General features: G+C 41.8%; 1 protein-coding gene across 1 annotated transcript in view; it reads right to left on the minus strand.

The window, feature by feature from the left end:
• STARD9 (StAR related lipid transfer domain containing 9) overlaps positions 1–18,665 on the minus strand; it is a 238,447-nt gene that overhangs the window by 51,532 nt on the left and 168,250 nt on the right. The window contains exons 21-22 of the mRNA XM_019496557.2: positions 12,154–12,201; positions 1,014–1,204 (exon numbers count right to left, since the gene is read on the minus strand). Coding sequence (XP_019352102.2) covers positions 1,014–1,204; positions 12,154–12,201 — 239 coding nt within the window. The remainder of the gene's footprint in view (positions 1–1,013; positions 1,205–12,153; positions 12,202–18,665) is intronic.

Below are 18,665 nucleotides of genomic sequence, written 5' to 3' on the forward strand. Positions count from 1 at the left end.
TTCTCTTCAGAGAACTTCCCTCATGCCTCTTGCCAGGACTTCTATCGGCTTTGAAGAGCCATTTTGGCCTCCAATTTCCCAAGGTAAATTTGAGAGAGAACTGGCAGGCCATTAAAAAAAAAGGAAAAAAAGAGCAGTCCAAATATTTAAGGCTGGAAACAGACATTGCTTTTGTGCCACCATAACAATATTTATGGTAGAACAAAGCAAAAGCAAAAAGACATCCATGCCCTTTGTTATACCACAAATGCCTTTCTTTGTGCTGTGATAAAAGGTAGTAATAACCTGTGCTGGACTTTTGTGGTGGACATCTCTTTGCTTTATGTGCAGGGGAGCACAGGCAGTCTGGAGCTGCCCACACTCCCAGAGGTCTGGTCCTGTGTGCCCTGGGAATTTCTGGGCAGGATCAGACCCCTCAAGCTGCAACAGTGCCTGTCCAGCTTTCCCTTCTTACAGAGACGTACTCCAGAGATCCCCAGCAGTGCATCTCTGTAAGTGGGGAACATGCTGCCCAATGTCCTGTATGATCAATGGATGGGACAATGGGAAACATGTTTTTGTCCAGTGAAGCAGATCAGCTGTGTTGGGACACATCTTGGCAGTTGATCTGCTTCACTTGGCAACATCTATTTACACCCTAAGTCATTCTTAACTGCCACATGGAAAGCTTAAGAAACTCAAACAGAGGAATGATACAGAAAATACAGAAAACACAACAGGGAGTATCTATACGGGCTCAGTGCCATGATGCAAGTAGTACTTTGCATCACATAGCAGTGAGCTCCAAAGCTGATCAAATGGTGCTGCTCTCAACATGCAATAGAAGTACCTGTTAAGTCCTATATTAGCCAAAGTTTGGTAACTGTTCTTTAAGGAAAGACTACTATAGGAGGAAACTAATAAACAGCAATAGAGCTTTCATCAAAGGTACACAAAGATACAGAAGGTAAAATGTAGCCAGTGATGAAAGTATGCAGTAACAGAAGAAAAATGAGAAAGAAACTGACGCTTACTTTCTCTAATCTGATGGTTGATTAGTGCTTGGTCATTTTCTAGTTCCCGCTCTGCTTTGATTTGTCCTGAGAGGATCTGCTGTTTTAAATCTTCAACAAAGAGCTGCTGTCGTTGAATTTGTTCCCTGTGGAAAGCTTCCTGTTCTCTCAGCTTCTGTTCGTACTCTTCATGCACAGAATCTCTCTCTCTGCTGTTGGAAATGTTGACAAGGATTTTAAACCAGGAAAGAAACAAATAATTTTCTGTTAAAATAAGATTTCTTATGTTAGACAGATTCTTAAATCAGACAAATTTCAAGCAATTGTTTGTAAAATAAAGCACATAGTGGCTAATGAATTATGCCAGGAACATATAGTATTAAATTAATTGTGGCCACGTATGATGTCACAGTAAGCTACAATCCCATGTATATCAGAAATAAAACTAGCAAACATTAAGCTTCTCATGGTAAAACAGAAAATCTGGCCATGAAAAGTTAACAGCAAGGGGAATTTTTTATTATCATTTTGTTTGATGTTGTCCTATAAAAAAACCTATATTCTATAAAAAGAACATTTTATAAAAATAATATACAGCGAGACTCAGTGAAGATTGTTAAGCATCTCACACCTGATGATTTCAAAGTGCTTTACAACAGTGACAAGTATCATTATTCTGTTTTTACAGACCAAAAAAACCTGATGGGTTAAGTAAGTTTCCCAAGGTCACACAGTCTCTAGCAGAGTCAGGAAAAGCCTCGGGTTCCTTGCCATATCCACTAGATAAAGTGGCTTCTTCTGTATTGTAGGTACTATTTTGATTATAAATGTTACCAAAGCACTTTTCTAACAGTTTTGCTCCCCAAGAGTGCTCCAAAACACATAAATGCACACTAGCTACAATGACAAAAACCAAGCTCCCCCCCCTGGATCCATACTGGGAAGCCATTAAAGTTATGGAAGAAGGAGCAAAATTTAATTACTTGGGCAGCAAGAGCAGAATAGTTTCAAGTTCCAAATTCAGAACATTTATAAATAGACCTAGCTTAATTCTGTGCTTTTGTAAGCTGTACTTTTACTTGTATATTCAACCAATAAAATGTGTGGGTCATTGAAAAAGAGTAAACATAGAAATGCTGTTTTTATATATTCTTGGAAAGATCAGAACCATTGTTTTCTAAATTGTAGCTAAGATTGATGTTTTGGGGCTTTTTACATGAATCAGCAAAACCTGAAAGACCCTTGAGACTCCAAAGAAAAATAATAGCAATCCATGTTGAAATACTGCTGACATGTCATATATTGTTACAATTACTACTACCAAGAACATCTACCTGAAAAGAGGATTGGACCTGTACTATTTTAGGGGTTCATCTTGGTTACAGGGAGATGAACTATTAAGAAATGAAGGCCTGCAAATGCTACAGATATTAAAAACCCCCCAGAAGAGATAGGATACAGAAATGACTGGTATTTAAGTACATATATCTGTAAATAGAATATTCAGATTAATTTTAGTGGTATAAGCAGGATTTTAATATATGTGTGATACTTCTTATACAGTATTTTGACGACTACTATTTCTTTTACTCACCTGACAAGACCAGAGTTCAAGATTCTGGAATTCAAGGCTTGTTTGTTTTTTTAATGTTTATGTGAATTTAGAGCTCATGAACTAGATCCTCTGCTGATATAGCAGGCACAGCAGAAGCAACAGGAGTGCAAATTTTCCAACATCACCTTGGGAAAATGGCTCAATTTGGTCCTGTAAATACTTCTAAGAACGTTCTCCATGTCAGTTCAGCCCTTGGCCTCCTGTTAAGACTGTCAACACCTGTAAGAATTGTGGTAGTCGTTCTTCTAGGATGGGCAGTTATTGGTCCACTGGAAAGTAGACCGATAGCACCAACTCACTGTTCATCTGGACTGAATAGTTGTCCTCATCTCTTTACCAATTCCCTGAACAATCTACACTCCCAGGAGTCCATATTTGACCTTCAGAAATGGATGACATCACATAAAACAGACCTCCTTCTCTGACTTTTGTGATGTCATCAACTCTTGGGACACAGAACTCAGAACCTGAGACTAGGTGGACGAGATGAAAAGACTTCCGAGTGTCTTATTCAGAAAAGGTTTTGCTGAAGTTCCATTGACTTTAATAGAAGATTTACCTGAATTGGACCTGCAGGACTTGGTCCATACTTTCAAAAGTAAGTATTAATGGAGAGACAGCATGATCTACAAGATAAATCACAGGACTGTGACACAAAAAATCTGGTTTTAAAAACATTTGTTACAGAAGTATCCTGTGATTTTAGGCAAGTCACTGTCTCTCTATAACACTGTTTCCTTTCTCACATTATATGTCTTGTTTATTTAGATCAGAATCTCTCAGAGCAAGAACTATCTCACATCTGTGCATTATCCAGCAAAAGGGGCCTTGATGTCAGTTGAGACATCTAGGTGCTAACTAGTAATGCAAATAAGAAACGGTTAATACTAAACATAACACTACTGGTTAGTTTTAATCTTGCACATACATTCTGGCAATACACAAACTATTTTGTTTATTGGCTTATGATATTTCTTCTTCTAAAGGCACAGCAGTGTAGATGTCAGGAGACTTGGCTGAGAAATCTACTTTTCTCATTGATTAGCTGTGTGACCTTGGGCAAGTTACCTAATCTCCCTTTGGGACTCCATTTTTAAAAAAAGGACAATTTCTTCATTCAAGGGATTCTAGGAAGACTATAATTGGCCTAGTATTCTAAACACTCTGTGTTATTTAAGAGTGAAGCACTATTAAGTCAGCTCTTTCATATTCCTGTATAACTAGCAATAGTACTCCACGTAAAACATTCTCATAAAGTCTAAAACAATGAAAAAAAATATTATATAGAAAAATAATTTTCACATGGAAACCATGTTCTAAAGATCAGCAAAAATGTTTTCGCCTGATCTTTTCAAGTTAGTGCTTGATTGGAACTTTTGGCATATACATTCTCAACCAGCCTTACCACAATGTAGCCAAGTAAGAGGTCTCAAATATTCTGCAGTCAGAAACCAAGGAGACTAATGTAGTAAACAGTTATACTTTGCATTTTAAGCTGAACACCTCAGGTGTTTCACAGGGGTGGGCATGAACCATCTTCTGTTCACAGATAAGGAAGCTAAGGTGTGCTCGACAAGTTTTTCCAGCAACAACTACGTGACAGTAAGTGTCGTGATTTAAACAATTCATCTGTGTGCTTGCTTTCCTCAGCAGCACTAGTACATTTTTTCATATGGGAGTTTCTTTTTGCTGAATTGGCACAAACCTATCTATGTGCTTCTTCCCCAACAGGAGTGTAAGCCTGTATGCTTAGCAGTAAAACAACTGGCCAAATCCTCTTTACTATGGAAAGGTCCACATTGGTAAAAGGCAGAAGAACACAAAGGAGAATTACCTGTGAGGTAATTCTAACTCACAGGATTCAAAATTGTTGGTAACATTTAAAAATATGATCACAATAGCTGTTATTGCCTGTGACTTCATTGGGTGGATAAATAGCTATCATTATTGACCCCTCTGTATTATTTCTATAACAGAGGTAGGAAATTTTGTCCTGAAATTGCTGAAAGGGCAGGACATACATGTTAGCTGCAGTTCTGCTATTTCAGTGCCTTTGCCTCTGCCTTCCTTCACTTTTTAATAGTGCAAGATAAAAATCGGATATAGCAATGGAGAAAGGTCTGAGCACCAAAGAGTCTTAACACACTGAAAGCATCCTTGCACATTGCTCCTTCAAGCAGAACAGAGATATAATAAAAATTCAAAGGCCGCTGCTTACATAATATAGGTACAATAGAAAATGGAGCACCTTGCCACTGACAATGAGGCTAGTGATCTTGAAAATGTGATTTGCTTAGATTTGGGATTCAGATCTGTCACTCCACAGTCAGCTGAAACCAAGGATGTGAATGCAAAATGTTTCCTTTTTGCATCTGACCATGTTACAGTCACCTCGACTTACCCTTGCTGGTTTCTGAAAAATGATGGTGTAAATTGGAGTTGCAAATGAAGAAAAAATAGCCAAACACAAAAACAAAATACTAACATACTTAGTAGTAATATACCAAAATAGATAATATAGGGGTCAATTAATAAGGTAAGTATAAACATAGATAATAACTAAAAATAAGCTAATTCTATGTTACAAAAACAGATGAACATATAAATATGTAAATATGAATAGATAAATGAATATGTACAGGTGGTTGTTTCATTATTCCACTGAAATATGCCCTGAATTGGACAAACAAGCAAGATTTGGACCTGATTAATATGTTCTCAGTCTCTGTATTTCAAACAGCAACAAACTCCCTCTATGCTTCTGTCCCTTTTTTCCTAGTAAATAAAATATTTAACCCCCCCGCCCAAAAACAAAGGAGAGTCAGCTTCATTTTTTGCAGAGCAGAGCATCTTCCTCAAATACAGAAACCTAAGACAACAAGACCAGCATGTAAAAAAAAAAGCAGGCTAAAATACTGAGAAGCAGTGTTCCTGTATAGAATTTCATATATATGCAGATTTAGCAAATACAATAAGAATATTAACAGTTCCCTTTCCTCTAAGTAAATTTTTAAAATTATTAAGAAAACAGGCAAAAAAGATACCAACCTTAAACTAAATGTAATAACAACATGTTACTGAGAAAATCTTCATAGTATACCAACATAGCCGGGTTGTTTTACTGTCTCATCTCTCTACCCACAAAGTTTGCATTGGGCACACTAAATGAACCTTCTGTGGATCCACAGTTTCTCCAGTCTGTTTTGTCGTCAGCTTTCTGGGATCCTATTGTGCAATTCACCTCCCCTCTTCCCCAAACATTTAAAAGACTGATGCAGAGGCTGGCGGCTTCTACAGCATAATGCAGTTTTCAGTAACTATGGCAGCAACAGCCCAGTAATGAAGCTGAGTGCTTCCTCACATATAAGAGTACAGTTCTAATCAAGAAGCTCAAGCAAAAAAGCATTTTTTCTAAAAAAGAAAAAGTCCCTTAACACTGCAGTTTTACCTATGTAGTAAAAGGAAAAAAAACAGTCAAATTAGAATATTTTCCCTTCTCTCTTCCTGCCTAGATTCCAGTTATATTTGTCTTCAATTAATCATTGACTTTGGGCTTAAAAAAATAAAGCAGAAATATGTTTTAAAAAGCCACTATTATATGTTTGCAAAGGAAAGCAGGCTCGCATTAAAAGCATCATAAGTCAGGATTCCAAACCCACTCACTGATTTGCATTTTTCTCCACTTTATCCACGCCTCTGAACCTCTGCCCAATCAGAAGGCTCCTTTTACACACCACACCATAGCCTCAGGGTAATACACAGCAGACCAGGACTACGGCAGCTGCAAAGGACCAACTATACAAATGTTTTCATGTACAGCATATAAAGTAAAGCTCTTTGGCTCTTAAACCAGTCCCCTAATCACTCACTAACAGAAAGGGAAAAGTGAGGAAATGGCCAATCAAGAGGCAACACAAGGTAAAACTAAAAGGAAAAACAATTTTCACTATAAATGGGCAGTATTTCCATATGTGAGTTCCTGGAGACAAGTACAGAAAGAGAAATCCCTCAAAACATATAAGTACATAAGGGGTGTACATCAGGACCTGGGAGAATGTCTGTTCACCAGAGCACCCCAAGGAAAAACAAGGACCAATGGTCATAAACTCCTACAAGACCATTTTAGGCTGGACATAAGAAAAAATTTCTTTACTGTTCTAGCCCACAAGACCTGTAATAGACTCTCTCCAGATGTGGTGCAGGCACCTACTCTAGACTTATTCAAGAAATGCTTCGATGCTTATCCTGCTGGGGTCCTTTGACCCTAGCTGACTTCCTGCCCCTGCCCCTTGATGATCTTTGAGGTCCCTTCCAGCCCTAACGTCTATGAAATCTATGAAAAGTACAGAAGGGGAGCCACCCATGATGCAACAAAGTTGTTTAGGTATTTAACAAATTGGTATGTCTAAAAGGGAAAGAAAAAATCCTACTGACTAATGTGATTGCATGGTTAAGTGTACAATTAACTTCAGCTACTTCCAAAATATCCAACAGCAGTAGTAAGGAGCAACAATTCCTCAAAGCATCGCTATAAAACAGGCCTACCTCTCTGGTCAGCAAACAGAGATGTGCATTGTTTAGGAGATTAAGTTTATCCTGCTTCTTCTGTCTCAAGTTCAGAATGAAGACTCCATTGACTCAAGACAAAACATACTTTTGCTGAAGACATAACACCGACTTCCTTAAAAACTCCCGTGCTAGTTGGAATTGCACTCTATTCCCAACTTTTCCCATGGTGAGTTCACCTGGATACAGTGTTCTTCACTTCCTCCACTAAACTGGTCTGTTTAAGCATTTTGCAAGCTATACTGTTCCATTCCATTTTAGACATGACTGAATTTCAGAAGTTATCCTTTAAATACTACAGAGATGCTGCAAGGCTTATTCAGTTTATATTTGTGAAGCACACTTAGATCATCAATTGAATGCTGTTATTAAAAAGCATTATTTACAAACGCTAATAGGAAATTCTCCATGTTAACCACATTGCAACAGAGTAAGACACAAGTATAGGTTACAGTGTCTGTACATAAGCCATTTATTCAGTTTCTTTCCCCTCTTAGATTAAATGAACTAATGCCACTGAAGTTTTCTATGAAGTAAAGGTCTTATTATCAGTTTTAGCTTCTTTTTTTTTGCAACAGTTTGATAGAGGTAATTTAGAAGTATGTATATGTTTATTATTTCTGCAGGAAGCTAAAAATGCACCATCAATGTATGTTCACAGATCTTACCTAAGTGGTATGTTATTTCATTTGGTGTGTAATTATTTTTAATTTGGTCCAATCTTAGTCTCCCACAAGCTTTATGTTGCTATGACTCCACTGGCAATAATACAGGGTCTTCATAAAGTCCTTGTGCACAACCTAAGTTATTAAAGCTTAAAAATGCACAAGGACTTTATGAAGACCCTGCATACTATATTTACTTGAATACAAGAAGAGCTTCCCCTTCCCAGCCCATCAGCATGGGGGGAAATGCTCCTCATCTTACATTCACATACAAAGAAAACCTCATTAAGTACACTGTCTATCATTAAACTATTGCCAGAAGCAGTACATGCTCAATAATGGAAAGCAACTACGAAGTTGATTAAATGCAGCCAACACTGAACATGACTATAAAATACATGGCCCACATTGGGCAAATATACTGATAGGAATCCCCCTTTTTTTGTAGTCCTTAAAAAACAGGTGGGTATTCCCTCCACAAGGAACTGGCACAAAGCCTGAAGGCACTATAATACGACAACAGCACTGAGAGGACCAGACAACACAGATACTATCTCCTGGGTAACAAAAACACTACAATTGTTATGCTGATAGGAACCCACCACAACAACAGAACAGTACAACCCACTTGAGTAAGCTACGTGAAATGCAATGAAATAGCTACATTCACCCCCCTCAATGCCAACTCTTTTTCACATCGTGGTGAACCACTACACTGCATATATTTTTACTTCCTTTTCATTCTCACAGCTGAGTATCTTTCCCATTTCCTATGATTCCTGTTTCTTTACCAGCCATAAATATCTAGCAAACATCACCAAATGGGCCCCCAAACAGCTCACCCAGAATCCTTTTGTCACCCCCACCTCTCAGACTGTCACATATAATTAGTGTGGCCCCACCCTCTATAAGGTGGAGCCAAACCAGATTGCCCAATAGCTCATTTTCATATACATTTTTGGAGGATCCCAGGACTTGTGACAAGAACTCCCGGTTCTACTCAGGAGTGAAGGGACAATTAGCACATGAACCTTTTTGGGGGGTGGTGGGCGGTATCTGGAGTATGCACACATACTGAGCAGTTCTGAGCTGTGGGGTCACTATGGTTTGAAATGCTCAAAAGTTTGTTTATAGAGTACCTATGCTAAAACTTGCAGTAGTTTCAAAAAAGAAAAATGCATCAATACTGGACGAATTAAGTCTATGGGTATCTGTAGTAATTTTTGCAAATTACTAGGGCTGTGCAAAGCTTCAGTCCCTGATTCAATTTGGTGGAGATTTGGCCCAATTCGGTGGCCAAATCTCCAAATCCAAATCAAATCAGGAGACCCTTAAATCTCTCCAAATCGAATCGGAACTCTCCGAATTGATTTGGACATAGACACAGCTTTAAATGTTTTTTCTACACACTTCATGGTACCAGGTGGCTTGTCAATGCTGAGATGATGGGGCAGATGGAGCATCCCACAGGAGCTCAGGGGGCTTCCCAGTGTGCTTGGCAGCAGACCCAGAAATGGACCAGAAGCACTTCCGGTCCACTTCCTGGTCCACTGGGGAGCACGCAGGGCCCTGCCCCCCCGTGTCCACTTGGCGACTAGTGCCTCCTGGGTCTAGAGTCCCCCCGTGGCTGATAGCTGAACCGGGGAGGGGGTGTGGGGGGGCCCTCCGCCCGCACACTCAGAAGTGGACCGGAAGTAGTTCCAGTCCACTTCTGGGATCACCGCCGAGCACCCGGGGGGTCCCCCCCCATGCTCCTGTGGGACACTACATCTGCCCCAGCACTGCAGTGTTCACGAGCTGCACCTGGTACTTTGAGGTATGTAGAAAAAACATTTAAAGCTGTTTCATATTTTCATAGTTGGTAGAGTCAGAAGGGACCTGAGGAGATCATCTAGTCTGACCCCCTCCCGTGGCTATGTGTCTATGTCCGAATCACTGTTCTCCGAATCAGCATTGAATCTTCAGATTCAGATATAGCCGAATTGAATCGGGGACAGTGATCCAAATCAACGAGTCGAATCACTGTCCCCAATTCAGGCTGAATCCAAACCGAACACAGCCCATTTCACACACCCCTACAAATTACTACATGTATGTTTATTTCTAGTTCAGTGTTTTCAAATTTACCCCTCACTTCCATGTGCTCAGAGAGACCAAGGTCTGGTAGTAAGAAGGCGGAAGATGCTGGGGGTGGAGCAGAGAGCAAGGGGACTACCTGATCCCCGAGATTTATAGTCCATGTTATAGTAGTGTGATGGGGGCAAATTCAAAGCAACCCTTTAAATATTAACTTCTATACCTAAAAAATGGTAACAAATTTATAAATTTTCTATATATAGAATCTAATTATTGTGGGGTTGTCTTATATTCAGTATCATCTTATATTTGAGTAAATACAATATTATTATTATTTTCAAAACTGACAATCAGAATCAGGTTTCATATTTACATGTAACATGGGATGAAGGGTATCAGCATGATCAAGACCTTCTTTAAAACCCCTGTTTTGGTAGCAATACTGTTCAATGATCAGTGTCCATTTAAAGACCTCTTTTTTTTATTTGTTAGCTGGCTCACAATCGGGGATACAAATCTGAGCTGCAGAATTCCTGGTTAGGTCAGTAGTGCAGACAAACAAACAGCAAGGTAACAACGCAACTCTAAAGAGAATTTTCAGATGAAATCCTAATTTTGAAATTTGAATTTAACATTAGAAGCAGTTTTGCTCTCCTCCAAAGAATTTAAACACAAAGATATTTGACATTAATTTTCAATTGCCTGCTTTATCAGACCAAGTTGGAGCTTTGCTGCTGTTACACTGAATTTTTATATTTATAACCACAGTACAAAAAGTGCAGGTTTCACTGGCTATATGCAATAGCCTAAAAAAAAATTAAGAGATAAAACTCTTCCAACAATTTACTTTAGAAAAGTGTAAAATTACAAAAATATTCATATTCTAAGTGAGGATGTCATACTTTTCTTTATGCATTTATATATCCAAATAGGTAAATTCACCCTTGTGCAAGTGGGGCCAGATTAAAGCCTATATAGTGCTAGAGATCTGGTTGAATTTTCAAAATAGAACTTAAAGAAGACTTGGTGCAGGATGAATTTCATTTAGCAGGAATATTTTTGTCTTACACCAACTGGAATTATTTGGGGACTTGAATCAGCAATTGTTTCACAGTTCACATCATCTGGACTACTGCATCCTTTCCTCCCTGCCCTCTAAAGCAGTGTTTTCATTTACAGTTTGACTAAAAAAGAATCCTGAGACCACATGGCCAAGATCTGTAGGACCAGTTGCAATAGGTTTGTACTTCCAGCAAGAAAAAATACAAAAACAACTGGTCAGTACAGCTTTGAGACCGGAATCATTAGAACAATGCTCTCCAACATCTCATGGCTGGGGACTACATGGCCTGCAAGTCGCACCAGGCTGCAATTGTGTGAGCCACAAGCTCCCAGGCTGTAACTCCCACACACCGTATATGTAGACATCACCTGCGCCCCGCTCTCTCCCCACCCCGACACTGCTGAGCTATGCCACTGACTCTCCCGGCACCGTGGGCTGCACCACCCCACTCCTTGGGGCAGGAGAAGGAAGTGAAAGCTGATGGAAGGGTGGGGGGAGTCGAGACCCCAGCTGCAGTGGCAACAGCCAGAAAGATAAGGGGGGCAGCAGCTGAATAGAAGCCTCTGAATAGGAGCAGTTGCACACGAACTCTTACGGGCCACCAGTTGGACAGCTCTGAATCAGAATGTTAGATTAGTCTCTCTTGTAACTTGAGTTTAATAAGCCTGGCAAGCTACTAAGAGTATAAAATATGAAATAAGAATAGCATCCTAAATGTAGGATCTCATCTGTCATTCAACTGTAAATACAGATCCTTATTTCAACTTGATGAGGTCAAATAAAAATCCCATTGTCCAGATTACCTTCTGCCACAGAGGAAGCCCATGGGGAATGTGGGGTTTACAGAGTTAGTAGGGCCAGAAAATGAGCACACTTTTGACATGGACCTAATTATTCTAATTTATGATGAAGATATTTAAGAAACTATATTAGATGAGTACAATATTTTGTAAGGAAACCCCAATGTTATTCCTTTGAGAAAGTTGGAGCATTCTCACACCTAGATAATATTTAGCAATTCAGTTACAAGGGGAGAATCTGGATGAAAGTATGCCCACATCTATTTCCCTAAAATTCATAGATCTAGGTTTGTGTGAGTTTTGCATACATACTTGACCTCTGCACACCTCATGACATAAGGAATTATCTTATATTAACTTTGAATTATTTTCTTACCTCACTTCTGCAGAACATTGGTGTTGCTCATGGCCTAAACATTCTTGACTGTGGAAATAATTATATTGAAAGAATGTATTAGTTTATACTGTTATCTCAGATATAGTTTGTAGTGTCTAATGAGATCTCACCATTTACAGTGGACCATCACAGGACCTATAGATTATTTAAATTTCATTTTACTTCTGTATTATAGATCTTGCACTAAATCTCTAGCCAGGGTTGTATTTCAAAGGACATGAGCAAATTCACCTGTTTGGAATAAGATGATGATGATTATATTACTATCCTGCTCTATCCAGAAAGGTTAACAGCGACATACAAAGAATGACAACAATAGTAGGGCTTATTATTGCTTACTGAAAAGGAAGAATAACCAGAGCAACTGCTCAAAAGAAACAAGAGACTGATGGATTTCTTCAACAAACACAGTTAGTAACAGAAAATGTGTTCACAAATAAGCAGGACATTTCCTCCTATAAAGGAAACCTATGGAGGATACCCTGATCATCTTATATGATTTCAATGTAAATTGGAAAAAAAAAATATTACTTGGTACCATACTACACATTCCTGTCTTAAAATTTTAAAGTCCAGTGCATCAGTTAAAGACTGTACCATAATGCATACTCACAAGGAGTCAAATTAAGCTTGTCTGGGAAACCTTTATTCTAGCATTTCCTAATTTTTCAGTGTTTGACTTTGCAAATGTGATGTTATCTTTTTACATCTTTTTGTATTTATATTAGTAAACTAAGTAGTACTAAGTCATAGAATGATAGAAAGTTAGGGTTGGAAGGGACCTCAGGAGGTCATCTAGTCCAACCCCCTGCTCAAAGCAGGACCAGCCCCAGCTAGATCATCCCAGCCAAACCTTTGTCTAGCCAGGTTTTGAAAGACCCAAGGAAGTAGCTTCCACCACCTCTCTGGGTAACCTGTTCCAGTGTTGTACTACCCTCCTAGTGAGAAAATTCTTCCCAATACCTAACTTAAACTTCCCTTGCTGCAACTTGAAACCGTTGCTCCCTGTTCTGTCATCTGTCACCACTAAGAATAGCCTAGCACCTGAACCACACTTCAGGTAGTTGAAGGTTGCTATTAAATCCCCTCTTAGCCTAGACTAAATAAGCCCAGTTCTCCCAATCCTTCCTCATAAATCATGTCCCCCAGCCCCCTCACTATTTTTGTCACCCTCCGTTGGACTCTCTCCAATTTGTACACATCCTTTTTGTAAAACTGAACACAGTACTCCAAATGTAGCCTCACCAGTAATGAATAGAGGGGGAAAATCACTTCCCTTGACCTACTGGCAACACACCTACCAGTGCAGCCCAGTATGCCATTAACCTTCGTGGCAACAAGGGCACACTGCTGGCTCAAATTCAGCTTATTGTCCACTGTAATCCCCAGGTCCTTTTCTGCAGAGCTGATGCCCAGCCAGTCAGCCTCCAGCCTGTACTAGTGCATGGGATTGTTCTGTCCTAAGTGTAGGACTTTGCACTCATCCTTGTTGAACCTCATGAGATTTCTTTTGGCCCAATCCTCCAATTTGTTTAGGTCACTCTGAATCCTAGCCCTACCCTCCAGCATATCTGCTACTCCCCCCAGCTTGGTTTCTTCTGCAAACTTGCTGAGGGTGCACTCTATGCCATCTTCCAGGTCATTGATGAAGACATTGAACAAAACCAGCCTCAGGACCGACTCCTGGGGGACTTCACTTTATACCAGCTGCCAACTAGACATCAAGCCATTGATTACTACTCTCTGACTCCAATGCTCCCGCCAATTTTGTATCCAACTTACAGTTCATTCATCCAGCCCATATTTCCTTAGCTTGCCTGCAAGAATGTTGTGGGAGACTGTATCAAAAACCTTGCTAAAATCAAGGGACACCACATCCACCGGTCTCCCCACATCCACAGAGCCAGTCACCTCATCATAGAAGGCAATCAGGTTGGCCAGTCATGACTTGCCCTTGGTGAATCCATGCTGACTGTTCCTAAACACCCTTTTCTTGTCCAAGTGCTTACACTCAGAGGGTAAGTTTCTCCATCTGGGGGCAAACAATCCCCAACATACCTACAGGTTTCGTGGCAACAATTTGACTTGCACCACTGCTGGAAGGGACCTAGGGGTAGTGATCGACCATCACATGGACATGAGCCAGCAGTGTGATGCTGTGGCCAGCAGGGCACACAACATACTGGCATGCATTAACCGTTGCATCTCATGCAAAACTAAGGAAGTGATACTCCCACTGTACTCTGCACTGGTGAGACCGTAGCTGGAGTACTGCATCCAGTTCTGCGCACCACACTTCAACAAGGATGTGGACAAATTTAAGAGGGTCCAGAAAAGAGCCACTCATATGATCAGGGACTTGCAAGACAAACCATATGAGGAGAAGCTGAAGGACTTGGGCCTATTCAGCCTACAGAAGAGAAAGCTGAGAGGGGACTTGGTAGCAGCTTACCACTACATCAGGGGAGTACCATCAAGAACTTGGTGAACTCTGGCAACTGGGGACGACCTAATCAGCAACCTAATGATCGAAGGGAATCTGGGTGACAGTGACCATGAGCTGATCACCTTCACCATCTGCCATAAAGCTGGCAAGTCAGTCAGCTGGCATGTCAGTAATACAGAAGTCCTCGACTTCAGGAAAGCTGACTTTAACTAGCTCAGGAGGCTTGTCAGAGGGGCCCTAAAGGGCCACAACCCAAAGGAGAGGGGAGTTCAGGATAAGTGGTTGCTCCTCAAGGGAGCAATCCTAGATGCGCAAGCAAAGTCCATCCTGTCTCAAAGGAAAGGCAGAAAAAGGTCACAGCAGCCCCCTTGGCTCTCCAGGGAACTGGCGGACCCCCTGTGTCTTAAAAGGAAGACCTACAAAGGATGGAGCACTGGAACCACCACCAAGGAAAAATACTCTGCTCTGGTCCGGACCTGCAGAGAGCACACCAGGAAAGCCAAGGCTGCGATGGAACTCCAGCTAGCTACAAGTATCAAGGACAATAAAAAGTCGTTTTTTAGATATGTGGGGAGCTGGAGGAAAAGCAAGGGAAACGTTGGACCCCTGCTAAACCAGATGGGACAAATGACAACTGATGCCTAGGAAAAAGTGAACTTGCTAAATGGGTACTTTGCGTCAGTTTTTCACCAGTCCCATGGGACGCCCCTGCCCACTGTGGGTCAGGGAGGCCCAAGTGAGGGAGATTCCTTGCCCTCCATCGAAGCTGACCTTGTGAAGGAACACCTTGAGAGGCTGGATACCTTCAAGTCAGCTGGCCCTGACAGGTTACACCCAAGGGTACTCAAGGAGCTGGCAAGCATCATAGCTCAGCTCCTGGCATGGATCTTTGAGAGCTCTTGGCACTCTGGTGAAATTCCCGAAGACTGGAAGAGGACCAATATCGTGCCTGTCTTCAAGAAAGGGAGGAAAGTAGATCCGGCAAACTATAGGCCCATCAGCCTGACCTCTATCCTGGGGAAGGTCTTGGAAAAGATTATCAAAGAGGCCACCCTTAACAGACTAGCTGAAGGCAATATCCTGAAGGATACCCAGCATGGGTTTGTTGCGGGTAGGTCTTACTTGACCAATCTCATTTCCTTTTATGACCAGGTGACCTATCACCTGGACAAGGGGGAAGAGATTGACGTTGTAAATCTTGACTTTAAAAAAGCCTTCAATCTGGTATCCCATGATCACCTCTTGGCTAAACTGGTTAACTGTGGCCTCGACCTCACCACAATCCGCTGGCTGGGGAATTGGCTCAGCAGTAGGACCCAGAGGGTGGTGGTTGACGGAAGCCAATCGTCTTGGTGTGCGGTCACCAGTGGGGTCCCTCAAGGCTCTGTCCTAGGGCCTATACTGTATAACATCTTCATCAATGATGCGGACATTGGTGTCAGAAGCGGACTGGCCAAGTTTGCCAATGACACCAAACTCTGGGGTAAAGCATCCACACCTGAGGACAGGAGAGTGATCCAGGCAGATCTTGACAGGCTCATGAAATGGGCGGATGAGAACCTGATGGTGTTCAACACCGAAAAATGCAAGGTTCTCCACCTTGGGAGGAAAAACCTGCAGCATGCTTATAGGCTCAGCAGTGCTACGCTGGTTAGCACTACAAATGAAAGGGACTTGGGGGTCACAATTGACCACAAGATGAATATGAGCCTTCAATGTGATGCTGCGACTAGTAAAGTGAACAAAACGTTGGCTTGCATCCATAGATGCTTCTCAAGCAAATCCCGGGATGTCATTCTCCTGTTGTACTCGGCCTTGGTGAGGCCGCAGCTGGAGTACTGCGTCCAGTTTTGGGCTCCACAATTCAAAAAGGATGTGAAGAAGCTTGAGAGGGGGCAGAGGAGAGCCACGCATATGATCAGAGTTCAGGAAAACAGACCTTATGATGAGAGGCTGAGAGCCATGGGACTCTTCAGCCTGGAAAAACGCAGGCTCAGGAGCGATCTGGTGGCCACCTATAAGTTTATCAAGGGTGCTCATCAGGATCTGAGGGAATGTCTGTTCACCAGAGCACCCCAAGGGATGACACGATTGAACGGTCACAAACTCCACCGCGACTGATTCAGGCTGGACCTAAGAAAGAACTTCTTCACTGTCCGAGCCCCCAAGGTTTGGAATAGACTGCCGCCGGAGGCGGTTCAAGCACCCACTTTGAACGCCTTCAAGACACATTTGGATGCTTACCTTGCTGGGATCCTATGATCCCTGCTGACTTCCTGCCCCTGGGGCAGGGGGCTGGACTTGATGATCCTCCGGGGTCCCTTCTAGCCCAAATGTCTATGAAATCTATGAAACATCTGTTCCCCAGGGCACCCCTGGGGAAGACCAGAAGCAATGGATACAAACTCCTGGAAGGTCGCTTTAGGCTCAATTCCAGGAAAAACTCCTTCACAGTCAGGGTGTCCAGACTGTGGAATAAACTCCCACCAGTGGTGGTGCAGTCACATACCCTGGAAATCTTCAAACAGAGACTGGATAGTCACCTCGCTGGGGTCACTTGACCCCAGTTGCCTTTTTCTGCCTAGTGCAGAGGGACTGGACCCGATGATGTACAAGGTCCCTTCCAGCCCCTAACAATATATGAATCTATGAAAAATGGATTCCTTGAGGATCTGCTCTATTATTTTTCCAGGAACTGAGGTGAGGCTGACTGGTCTGTAGTTCCCTGGATCCTTCTTCTTCCCTTTCTTACATATGGGCACTGTGTTTGCCCTTTTCTAATCTTCTGGGACCTCTCTTGATCACCATGAATTTTCAAAGATGATGGCCAATGGCTCTGCAATGACATCAGCCAACTACCTCAGCACCCTCAGGTGCATTCCATTTGGCCCCATGGACTTGTATACATCCAGCTTTTCTAAGTGGTCCCTAACCTGTTCTTTCACCACTGAAGGCTGCTCACCTCCTCTCCAAGCTGTGCTGCCCAGTGCAGTAATCACTTGCCTGTGAAGACAGAGGCAAAAAAGGCATTGAGCACTTCAGCCATTTTTTGCATCCTCTGTCACAAGGTTGCCTTCCCCATTCAGTAAGGGACTCACATTTCCTGATCCTCCTCTTGCTACCAACCATACTTGTAGAAACCCTTTTTGTTACCCTTCACATCCCTTGCTAGCTGCAACTCCAATTGCACTCTGTCCTTCCTGACTTCATCCCTGCATGCCCACGCAATGCTCTTACATTCTTCCCATCATCTTAAGATTACAGGAGAAAGCTATACAGATGAAATGTAAGAAAAGAAAATGCAGTAATATAGCCACCTGGCTAGACAGCAATTTCTTCAGCAAGTTGGAATTTAAAAAGGAATCCTATAAAAGTAAAAATTGGGTCATATTCCCAGGGAGAAAAATAAGAATATTGCAAGGGCAGACAGAGGGAAAATTAGGAAGTCCAAGGCATGATTTGAGACGCAACTAGCAAGAGGCATAAAAGGCATTTAAAAAGGGATTCTACAGGTATGTCAAGATGAAGACCAAAAAACGATAGGTCCATTATGGAATACAGAATGCAATCTAGTTATGGATGATTCAGAGAAGGCTGCAGCATGTAATGCCTTTTATTTCTGTTTTCACAAATAAGGTCAGCTAGCAGATGATGAGTGCAGTTGTCAGCAAAAAAAAGAAATGACAAACAGCCTACAGAAGTGGAAGAACAGGTTGAGTATTAATTTAGAGAAGCTGGATGTTTTCAAGTCAGCAGGACCAGATGGGATGCACCCAAGGGTAAGTTGAGGTAATTTTAGAGCAATTGGCTACCCCATTTCAGAACTCATGGAGGCCAGGTGAGGTCCTGGATAACTAGAAAAGGGCAAATATAGTACCTATCTTTAAGAAAGGGAAGAAAGAGTTGTGCGGGCCAGGAGCAATCCGGGCCCTTTTTCGCACCGCGCGGACTGTGGCCAGCAGCCCGGGCACGCTGGGTCGGAGAAAACAGGCGGCACACTAGAATTAGGCACGGATGCGTAATGGTTGATTCAAGATTGTTTACT

This window comes from Alligator mississippiensis, chromosome 2, assembly GCF_030867095.1.
Source record: "Alligator mississippiensis isolate rAllMis1 chromosome 2, rAllMis1, whole genome shotgun sequence".
NCBI lineage: Eukaryota > Metazoa > Chordata > Crocodylia > Alligatoridae > Alligator > Alligator mississippiensis.